The following is an 11,561-nucleotide window of genomic DNA, read 5'->3' as shown; positions in this document are numbered from 1 at the left end:
GTCCATCATCCTGCCCCCCGGGCCCCCCTGGATCGCAGCAGCTCTCAAAGAAAAAAAAAAAACACAACTTCTTACCTGGCCAAGCTCCAGCGCCGGGTGAAGCTCCCTCTCCAGGCTCCACACTGACGCACTCGCCGCCGGGCCCGGCGGCTGACAATGACGTCAGACGCCGGCGGCGGCGAGTGCGCACTGCGGCCCTATTCAGCCGCCAGCCTCAGACTGGCTGGCGGCTGTTAACTATTGACGTGCGGGCGCGGGCCCGCACGTCAATAGTGTGCCGCTGCCACAGCGCCTGCAGGGGGGGCCCGGTGACCAGATGAGACGGGGCCCGATGCGGGCCCCCTCTGCTCACCGGGCCCCATACGCCAGTCACGGCTGTCATGCCCTGATGGCGGCCCTGCAAACACAGCTCTGCTCCGTACACCTCATACACACACAGCTCTGCTCCATACACCTCGTACACACACGGCTCCGCTACATCCACACTGTAAACCCCTCCTGACCCCACACATAAACCTCCCCTCATCCAGCACCATGACAACCAGCACAGCAGAGTCCTGCATACACTGAGGCCCCTGATCATGTGACCCTGACTCCTCCCCTCCTGTGACCTCATCACAGGTCCTGTGTGCACAGAGCAGCCGTAGAAATCTCAGGCCTCGGTGGTCTCCCCCAACTTCTGCTCTTTCTCCTCCTTTTCTTGCAGGGGCCGCAGTGGATTTCATCCTATATCCATAGATCCGAATAGAGGAGCGATGTTCCTTCAGTCTGAGGGTAATTGATGGTGATATTTGTCCAACGGCCACTTTACCGAGTAAATCCCACCAGGACTGTAGAAGGTAAAGACCCCAATATCCACAGGTGTCCCTTCTAATTGGGGGGAAAGTACCAAAGAAAATCCATCATATCCTGAGAAAAAGAAACTACATGGAGACATTGGCCTACAATCTTACCAACAATCTACTTGTTCTTACCAACAATCTACTATATAATTGTCTAAGGGTCACTTCCGTCTGTCTTTCTGTCCGTAACGGAAATCCCAAGTTGCTGATTGGTCGTGGCTGTTTTGCCGCGACCAATCAGTGACGGGCACAGTCCGGCAGCAAAATGGCCGCTCCTTCCTCCCCGCAGTCAGTGCTCGCTCCATACTCCCCTCCAGTCAGCGTTCACACAGGGTTAATGGCAGCGCTAATGGACCGCATTATGCCGGGATGTAACGCACTCCGTTAATGTGGCTATTAACCCAGTGTGACCAACTTTTTACTATTGATGCTGCCTATGCAGCATCAATAGTAAAAAGATCTAATTTTAAAAATAATTAAAAAAAGAAAAAAAAATCGTTATATACTTACTGTCCGTCAGCCCCTTGGATCCAGAACCGGCCTTTCCCACTCCTCGCGACACTTCAGTGACCGCTCCATGCATTGCGGTCTCGCGAGATGATGACGTAGCTGTCAGTGAGTATATAACTATTTTTTATTTTAATTCATTTCTTTAACAGGGATATGATGCCCACATTGCTATATACTACATGGGCTGTTCAATATACTGCGTGGGCTGTGCAATATACTACGTGGGCTGTTATACACTACGTGGCCTGTTTTGTACACTACGTGGCCTGTGTTATACACTACGTGGCCTGTGTTATACACTACGTGGCCTGTTATAAACTATGTGGCTGTGTTATATGCTATGTGAGCTGTGCAATATACTGTGTGGGCTGTGCAATATACTGCGTGGGCTGTGCAATATACTGCGTGGGCTGTGCTATATACTACGTGGGCTGTGCAATGTACTGCATGGGCTGTGCAATATACTACGTGGGCTGTACAATATACTACGTGGGCTGTACAATATACTACGTGGGCTGTGCAATATACTACGTGGGCTGTGCAATATACTGCGTGGGCTGTGCAATATACTGCGTGGGCTGTGCTATATACTACGTGGGCTGTGCAATGTACTGCATGGGCTGTGCAATATACTACGTGGGCTGTACAATATACTACGTGGGCTGTACAATATACTACGTGTGCTGTGCAATATACTGCATGGGCTGTGCAATATACTACGTGGGCTGTACAATATACTACGTGGGCTGTACAATATACTACGTGGGCTGTACAATATACTACGTGGGCTGTACAATATACTACATGGGCTGTGCAATGTACTACGTGGGCTGTGCAATGTACTATGTTAGCTGTGCAATATACTGCGTGGGCTGTGCTATATACTACGTGGCTGTGCTATTTACTACGTGGGCTGTTTTATACTATGTGGCTGTGCTATATACTATGTGGCCGGCCGCAAACAATCAGCGACCGGCGCAGTCCGGCCGCGATTTGGCACGGGATTTGAACCACACTTTGCTAATTGGTCGCGGCCGGCCGAATCCTGTGTATTCAATGTATTATTCTAAAATCTTCATAAATAAACTACATACATATTCTAGAATACCCGATGCGTTAGAATCGGGCCACCATCTAGTCTCTTATAAAAGCCTCAAACTTCTGTGTGTGAATCAGAGCTGAGATCTAACGTGATAGAAGATTACAGTGCGGGAAAGACGGGAAACCTTCATATAGACGGCCGGTGGTGATGGAGTCAGTGACCGACTCTGGACAAATAGGTTTCTAGAGCCGAAGTAGGAGATGAAGATGTCGTCCTCATCATGAAGTATTTATTTCTCCTGTCACGTGTAATGAATATCTCCTGCAGTATTGCTAATGCCGATTCCAGTGTCGGTAAATGAGACGAGAATTAGCGTTATGGAAGATGAGTCTATGAGAAACGTATTCAGCTGCCGACTCCGAGGAATAAACTGCTTGTTGTCTGTGACGTAAATATATAGGTTTTATTAGTAGATGTAAAGAAGGAAACTAAATGCTGTAAAATAATACATCTCCTCATGTTTCCCTTATTATCTCCAGTAATTGTATTATTACACAGGATATTTATGATGTTACATCGGCTCATCTTCTTCTCATTCAGGTCTCTACAATATCAGATCCTCTCAGTGAAGATCTTCTGTATAAGAGAATTTTCCTGATTTACCCATCAAAGATGGATATGGACAAAGACAAGATGGCGGAGAGGATATTACACCTCACCCTAGAGATCCTCTTCCGGCTTACTGGAGAGGTGAGAGATTTTAATTATGACACATCACATCATTCTTATCTATGGGAATAACAGATGGACAGAACTGGAGAGGTGAGGACTCTGGAAATGTCTGTAGTGAGATTTATTAATATGTCTCTCCATAACCAGGACTATACAGCAGTGAAGAAGACCTCTAGTGAGAGCTGTCAGGACCCTGTGTCTGAGGGATGGGGAAGACCCCTAAGTCCAATCATGGAGCCTCCACCTCACCCCCTGATACATGAGAACATCAATGACCAGAAGATCCTAGAACTCGCATACAAGATGATTGAGCTGCTGACTGGAGAGGTGACACTGCTGGGAATGCTGGGACATTATACAGTAACGCTATGAAGGGATCGGGGGGATGATGGTATCATTGTATGTGTCAGGTTCCTATAAGGTGTCAGGATGTCGCTGTCTATTTCTCCATGGAGGAGTGGGCGTATTTAGAAGGACATAAAGATCTGTTCAAGGACTCCATGATGGAGGTTCCCCAGTCCCTCACATCACCAGGTAATAGACAGCACTAAATACACACAGCCTATAATTATCTGTATGTAAAGAATGAACTCAGTCCCTGTATGTGTTTCCTCCAGATCTATCCAGTAAGAGGACAACACCAGAGAGATGTCCCCGTCCTCTTCTTCCACAGGACTGTAAACAGGAAGATCCCAATGTTCCTCCGTATTATCAGGTAGATGGAGAGAAAGTGTCATGAGATCTCCCTTAGGCCGATTTCACACTTCCTTTTATTTCCGATCCCGGAAAAACCAATACTGGAGATATCAGTGTCCATGTGTGTAATACTTGCGGCACATGTGTGGCAACCGTGTGCTGTATCAGTACCACACAGATGGCCACCTGGGAAGAAGCGCTACTGTAAGCGCTGTTCCCCGGTGGCGGGTGCTGAAGACGCCTCTCATCATTCTCCCCTACTCTGCCGGCGATCGGCGTGAGCAGGAGAGAATGATGAGTTATATTAAAGTCTGAACGATGACAGTAGGTGGGGGCTTTGGGACTCTTACTCCCATCATCCGACACTTGCTGCCGCTAATAACAGTGACAGCAGGAGCGGATGATCGGGGTATTCCTCAGCTGCCACTTGTGATATAATGAAATAAATGAATGAAAAACCTGGTGAGCGTTCCCCCCTATTTTCTTGAACCAACCAGGCAAAACTTACAGCTGGGGGCTGCAACCCTCAACTGTCAGCTTCAGCAAGGTTGGTTATCAAGAATAGAGGGTGTGAAGATCTGAGGTTGTGGGTTATAAAAATCACCTAGGCAGGTTAACGATGCTACTAATTTTTTTTATTCCATACATCCATGGTTGTACAACAAATCCAGATAGATGACCAACATACAATGTCCTCAGTCCACAAGTTCCCAATCTGAGATCAGTAGTTCCACTGGCTCCATACCAGGCGATGCCCACTGTCTCCCAACTTTTGGTTGGCCCACAGATTTTGTATCTCCAGCTGGTATAGTGTGCAGTCACAGCCTATGTTCCTCCAGACGATGGCTATCCTGACCGTAGCTCATGGATACCCCTCCAGCCAACAATCTCCAAAGCTCCATAGATCATCCATCCATTCCAGCTTGGATCCTCTTCCATCGAAATCCCTCCAACAACTCGCCTTAGGTTTTCATAAGCTCTAGTCTGCTCATCTTCCTCTGCTGACTGCCACTGAATAGATACATTGATTCCTGAGCATGAACTGATGAGCAAGAAAATCACTAATAAAACACAGCAAGAAAATAACTAATAAAACACATCAGGCAAAGTAACTATTAAAGTACAATAATATTGATGTAACCGGTGGTCCATACAGGAAAAAGTCTTTATGTCTCCACTCTACATCCATTTGTCCTATAGTCTTTAGTAAGCGGCCATATCCTCACACTGGGGTCCACATGCTGTGGTTTTTTTTTAAATATTTTAATAAATCATTTTTAAAAAATGGCATGGGGTCCCCCGCATTATTGGCAACCTGCCTTGTTAAAGCTCACAGTTGGGGGCTTGTATTCTCATGCTGGTAAGGGGCCATTGCTCCTCCAGCCTAAAAACGGCAGCCCACAGCTGCCCAGAAAAGGCACATCTATTAGATGCGCCAATTCTGGTGCTTTGCACAGGTCTTCCCTCTTGCCCTGTAGCGGTGGCAATTGCGGTTAATATTTGTGGGGTTGATGTCACCTTTGTATTGTCAGGTGACATCAAGCCCATGGCTTAGTAATGGAAAAGTGTCTATAAGACACCTATCCAATACTAATCCTATAGTTATACAGTACAGTCCAAAAGTTTGGACACACCTCATTTAAAGATTTTTCTGTATTTTCATGACTATGAAAATTGTAAATTCACACTGAAGGCATCAAAACTTTGAATGAACACATGTGGAATTATATAATTAACAAAAAAGTGTGAAACAACTGAAATTATGTCTTATATTCTAGGTTCTTCAAAGTAGCCACATTTTGCTTTGATGACTGCTTTACACACTCTTGGCATTCTCTTGATGAGCTTCAAGAGGTAGTCACCTGGAATGGTTATCACTTCACAGGTGTGCCCTGTTAGGTTTAATAAATGGGATTTCTTACCTTATAAATGGGGTTGGGACCATCAGTTGTGTTGTGCAGAAGTCTGGTGGATACACAGCTGATAGTCCCACTGAATAGACTGTTAGAATTTGTATTATGGCAAGTAAAAAGCAGGTAAGTAAAGAAAAACGAGTGTCCATCATTACTATAAGAAATGAAGGTCAGTCAGTCCGAAAAATTGGGAAAACTTTGAAAGTGTCCCCAAGTGCAGTGGCAAAAACCATCAAGCGCTACAAAGAAACTGGCTCACATGAGGACCACCCCAGGAAAGGAAGAGCAAGAGTCACCTCTGCTTCTGAGGATAAGTTTATCAGAGTCACCAGCCTCAGAAATCGCAGGTTAACAGCAGCTCAGATTAAAGACCAGGTCAATGCCACACAGAGTTCTAGCAGCAGACATATCTCTAAATCAACTGTTAAGAGGAGACTTTGTGCAGCAGGCCTTCATGGTAAAATAGCTGCCAGGATACCACTGCTAAGAACAGGCAACAAGCAGAAGAGAAGTTTGGGCTAAAGAAGACAAGGAATGGACATTAGACCACTGGAAATCTGTGCTTTGGTCTGATGAGTCCAAATTTGAGATCTTTGGTTCCAACCACTGTGTCTTTGTGCGACGCAGAAAAGGTGAACGGATGGACTCTACATGCCTGGTTCCCACCGTGAAGCATGGAGGAGGAGGTGTGATGGTGTTAGGGTGCTTTGCTGGTGACACTGTTGGGGATTTATTCAAAATTGAAGGCACACTGAACCAGCATGTCAACCACAGCATCTTGCAACGGCATGCTATTCCATCCGGTTTGCGCTTAGTTGGACCATCATTTATTTTTCAACAAGACAATGACCCCAAACACACCTCCTGGCTGTGTTAGGGCTACTTGACCAAGGAAGAGAGTGATGGGGTGCTACGCAGATGACCTGGCCTGCACAGTCACCAGACCTGAACCTAATCAAGATGTTTTGGGGTGAGCTCGACCGCAGAGTGAAGGCAAAAGGGCCAACAAGTGCTAAGCATCTCTGGGAACTCCTTCAAGATTGTTGGAAGACCATTCCCGGTGACTACTTCTTTAAGCTCATCAAGAGAATGCCAAAAGTGTGCAAATCAGTCATCAAAGCAAAAGGTGGCTACTTTGAAGAACCTAGAATATAAGACATATTTTCAGTTGTTTCACACTTTTTTGCTAAGTAAATAATTCCACATGTGTTAATTCATAGTTTTCATGCCTTCAGTGTCAATTTACAATTTTCATAGTCATGAAAATACAGAAAAATCTTTAAATGAGAATGTGTCCAAACTTTTGGTCTGTACTGTATGTAAATAAAGACACAGCCAGAATAAAATCCTTTAATTGAAAAAATGACACAGACTCCTTTATAATCTCAATGATACCATACTTACTGCATTGTCTAATTCCACCGAAGCCCTCGATCTATAATAAAAGTAAAATAAAAAAAACAACAATATACCGTACCTGTCCGTCTTTCTGTCCCACGCTGTAATCCATGTCTGGGGGCTAAATAGTTTTCAACCTGGACGGTGCCAAGATGTGACCGTCCAGGCTGAAAACCACTGGTGAATGAGCTGCTGCGAGCGCAGCCTCAATGGCTAGCGGTGACATCATCACTGGCATTTTCCCACTTATATAGTAATACTTGGCACACTCGGGTGGATGTGATGAAAAAACAGTTTTAATGTATTGTGAGATACATACAGTAGTCACAACAAACATTTCGGTCTTTCAAGACCTTCATCAGTGTACTACAAAATAAAGCAGAATAAACAATAAAGAAACCATATAAAGAAATTAGCGACAATCATACAGGAAGGTCACAGTGAGTGACATAAATACCACAGTAAGGTTATCCAACATAATCGACCCATATCAACCTACAGAGGAGGTTGCAGCATGCATAAGAGAGCTAGAAGGTGGTAAGACATTGATATAACACCAACATACCTATTAGAAGTAAGACTGGGCATATGATTTTAACCCTTTAAGAGTGCGCTGGAATCTGGGGTAGGAAAAGGGATGCATATGAAGTGGTGTTTTGCCTCAATTAATAAGCCAGGTGTGTCAGCAAGGAGAGAAAAAACACCTACCAATATATAGGATAAGCCAGGCATACTGATTTGTGGGGGCCGTTTAATGGTCTATTTGTAGATAATATGTACAGTAGGTTAATTGTTGTGAATTCTGTGGCAGAGTTCACTCCTGTGGTCACAAGTGGTACTTCGGCTGATTCTCTCTGGGATCTTCCGTTTGTGGAGGAAAGTGGTACTGCAGCTTCTGAGTTTCCTCCCTCAGGTGATCTGGTGAGCTCGTTAGCTTCTTCTCTACTTAACTCCACCTGATGCTTTGATCTATGCTTCCTGTCAATGTTTCAGTGTGGGACTTGTTTTTTCCCTGGATCATTCCTGTGGCCTGCTGCTCTGCAAAGCTAAGTTTTGCTTATGTTATTTTGTTGCTATTTTTCTGTCCAGCTTGCTTTATTGGTTTTTCTCGCCTGCTGGAAGCTCTGAGACGCAGAGGGACCACCTCCGTACCGTTAGTCGGTGCGGAGGGTCTTTTTGTCCCTTCTGCGTGGTTTTTTATAGGTTTTTGTGCTGACCGCAAAGTTATCTCCCCTATCCTCGTTCTGTTCAGCTAGTCGGGCCTCACTTTGCTAAATCTGTTTCATCTCTATGTTTGTGTTTTCATCTTACAGTCATTATATGTGGGGGGCTGCCTTTTCCTTTGGGGAATTTCTCTGAGGCAAGGTAGGCTTATTTTTCTATCTTCAGGATTAGCTAGTTTCTCAGGCTGTGACGAGGCGCCTAGGTTCTGGTCAGGAGCGCTCCACGGCTACCTTTAGTGTGGTTTGATAGGCTTAGGGATTGCGGTCTGCAGAGTTCCCACGTCTCAGAGCTCGTTCTATTATTTTGGGTTATTGTCAGTTCATTGTATGTGCTCTGACCTCCATGTCCATTGTGATTCTGAATTGCCTTTCATAACAGTACAGGAAGCCAAAAGTGCTAATGATTCTCAATAGAGGGAAAAAAGAAGTTCTGAGACCATTTTTTTTTCTTTGCACTGTGTTTTGTCTTTTTTTTTTCCCTAGACATTTGGGTGGTTCAGGACACAGGTGTAGCAATGGACATTAAAGGTCTGTCTTCATGTGTGGATCAGCTCACGGCAAGAGTTCAAAATATTCAAGATTTTGTGGTCCAGAATTCTTTGCTTGAACCGAGAATTCCTATTCCAGATTTGTTTTTTGGAGATAGAACTAAATTTCTGAGTTTCAAAAATAATTGTAAACTATTTCTGGCTTTGAAACCTCGCTCTTCTGGTGACCCAATTCAACAGGTTAGGATCGTCATTTCTTTTTTGCGCGGCGACCCTCAGGACTGGGTGTTTTCTCTTGCGTCAGGAGATCCTGCATTGAGTAATATCGATGCGTTTTTCCTGGCGCTTGGGTTGCTGTACGATGAGCCTAATTCAGTGGATCAGGCAGAAAAAAATTTGCTGGCTCTTTGTCAGGCTCAGGATGAGATAGAGGTATATTGTCAGAAATTTAGAAAGTGGTCAGTGCTCACTCAATGGAATGAATCTGCACTGGCAGCAATATTCAGAAAGGGTCTCTCTGAAGCCCTTAAGGATGTCATGGTGGGATTTCCTATGCCTGCTGGTTTGAATGAGTCTATGTCTTTGGCCATTCAGATCGGTCGACGCTTGCATGAGCGTAAACCTGTGCACCATTTGGCGGTATTACCTGAGCTTAAACCTGAGCCTATGCAGTGTGATAGGACCTTGACCAGAGTTGAACGGCAAGAACATAGACGTCTGAATGGTCTGTGTTTCTACTGTGGTGATTCCACTCATGCTATCTCTGATTGTCCTAAGCGCACTAAGCGGTTCGCTAGGTTTGCCACCATTGGTACTGTACAGTCAAAATTTCTTCTGTCCGTTACCTTGATCTGCTCTTTGTCATCATATTCTGTCATGGCATTTGTGGATTCAGGCGCTGCCCTGAATTTGATGGACTTGGAATATGCTAAGCGTAGTGGGTTTTTCTTGGAGCCCTTGCAGTGTCCTATTCCATTGAGAGGCATTGATGCTACGCCTTTGGCCAAGAATAAGCCTCAATACTGGACCCAGCTGACCATGTGCATGGCTCCTGCACATCAGGAGGTTATTCGCTTTTTGGTGTTGCATAATCTGCATGATGTGGTCGTGTTGGGGTTGCCATGGCTACAAGCCCATAATCCAGTATTAGATTGGAAATCCATGTCGGTGTCCAGCTGGGGTTGTCAGGGGGTACATGGTGATGTTCCATTTCTGTCAATTTCGTCATCCACTCCTTCTGAGGTCCCAGAGTTCTTGTCTGATTACCGGGATGTATTTGATGAGCCCAAGTCCAATACCCTACCTCCGCATAGGGATTGTGATTGTGCTATCAATTTGATTCCTGGTAGTAAATTCCCAAAAGGTCGATTGTTTAATTTGTCCGTGCCTGAACACACCGCTATGCGCAGTTATGTGAAGGAATCCCTGGAGAAGGGGCATATTCGCCCGTCATCGTCGCCATTAGGAGCAGGGTTCTTTTTTGTAGCCAAGAAGGATGATTCGCTGAGACCTTGTATAGATTACCGCCTTCTTAATAAGATCACGATTAAATTTCAGTACGCCTTGCCATTGTTATCTGATCTGTTTGCTCGGATTAAGGGGGCTAGTTGGTTCACAAAGATAGATCTTCGTGGTGCGTATAATCTGGTGCGAATTAAGCAAGGTGATGAATGGAAAACTGCATTTAATACGCCCGAGGGTCATTTTGAGTATCTCGTGATGCCGTTCGGACTTGCCAATGCTCCATCAGTGTTTCAGTCCTTTATGCATGACATCTTCCAAGAGTACCTGGATAAATTCCTGATTGTGTACTTGGATGACATTTTGATCTTCTCGGATGATTGGGAGTCTCATGTGAAGCAGGTCAGAACGGTTTTTCAGGTCCTGCGTGCTAATTCTTTGTTTGTGAAGGGATCAAAGTGTCTCTTTGGTGTGCAGAAGGTTTCGTTTTTGGGGTTCATCTTTACCCCTTCTACTATCGAGATGGATCCGGTTAAGGTCCAAGCCATCCATGATTGGACACAGCCGACATCTCTGAAAAGTCTGCAAAAGTTCCTGGGCTTTGCTAATTTTTATCGTCGCTTCATCTGCAATTTTTCTAGTATTGCTAAACCATTGACCGATTTGACCAAGAAGGGTGCTGATGTGGTCAATTGGTCTTCTGCTGCTGTGGAAGCTTTTCAAGAGTTGAAGCGTCATTTTTCTTCTGCCCCTGTGTTGTGTCAACCAGATGTTTCTCTTCCGTTCCAGGTCGAGGTTGATGCTTCTGAGATTGGAGCAGGGGCTGTTTTGTCGCAGAGAGGTTCTGGTTGCTCAGTGATGAAACCATGCGCTTTCTTTTCCAGGAAGTTTTCGCCTGCTGAGCGTAATTATGATGTGGGCAACCGAGAGTTGCTGGCCATGAAGTGGGCATTCGAGGAGTGGCGTCATTGGCTTGAAGGAGCTAAGCATCGCATGGTGGTATTGACTGATCATAAGAACTTGACTTATCTCGAGTCTGCCAAGCGCTTGAATCCTAGACAAGCTCGTTGGTCGTTGTTTTTTGCCCGTTTTGACTTTGTGATTTCGTACCTTCCGGGCTCTAAAAATGTGAAGGCGGATGCTCTGTCTAGGAGTTTTGTACCCGACTCTCCGGGTTTATCTGAGCCGGCGGGTATCCTCAAGGAAGGAGTAATTGTGTCTGCCATCTCCCCTGATTTGCGGCGGGTGCTGCAAAA

The 11,561-nt window shown here is 45.2% G+C and overlaps 1 protein-coding gene across 1 annotated transcript in view; it reads left to right on the top strand.

Annotated features, from left to right (window-relative positions):
- Positions 1-632: 632 nt before the first annotated feature.
- Positions 633-11,561, top strand: part of LOC138663355 (oocyte zinc finger protein XlCOF6-like) — a 53,501-nt gene continuing 42,572 nt past the window's right edge. Inside the window, exons 1-5 of the mRNA XM_069749534.1 lie at positions 633-839; positions 2,995-3,144; positions 3,274-3,453; positions 3,537-3,660; positions 3,744-3,841. Of these exons, the coding sequence (XP_069605635.1) occupies positions 3,067-3,144; positions 3,274-3,453; positions 3,537-3,660; positions 3,744-3,841 (480 nt within the window). The 5' untranslated portion in view covers positions 633-839; positions 2,995-3,066. The remainder of the gene's footprint in view (positions 840-2,994; positions 3,145-3,273; positions 3,454-3,536; positions 3,661-3,743; positions 3,842-11,561) is intronic.

Source organism: Ranitomeya imitator, chromosome 2 (assembly GCF_032444005.1).
Source record: "Ranitomeya imitator isolate aRanImi1 chromosome 2, aRanImi1.pri, whole genome shotgun sequence".
NCBI lineage: Eukaryota > Metazoa > Chordata > Amphibia > Anura > Dendrobatidae > Ranitomeya > Ranitomeya imitator.
Note: the sequence above shows the minus strand (reverse complement) of the source record. Positions and strands in the feature narration are given on the sequence as shown.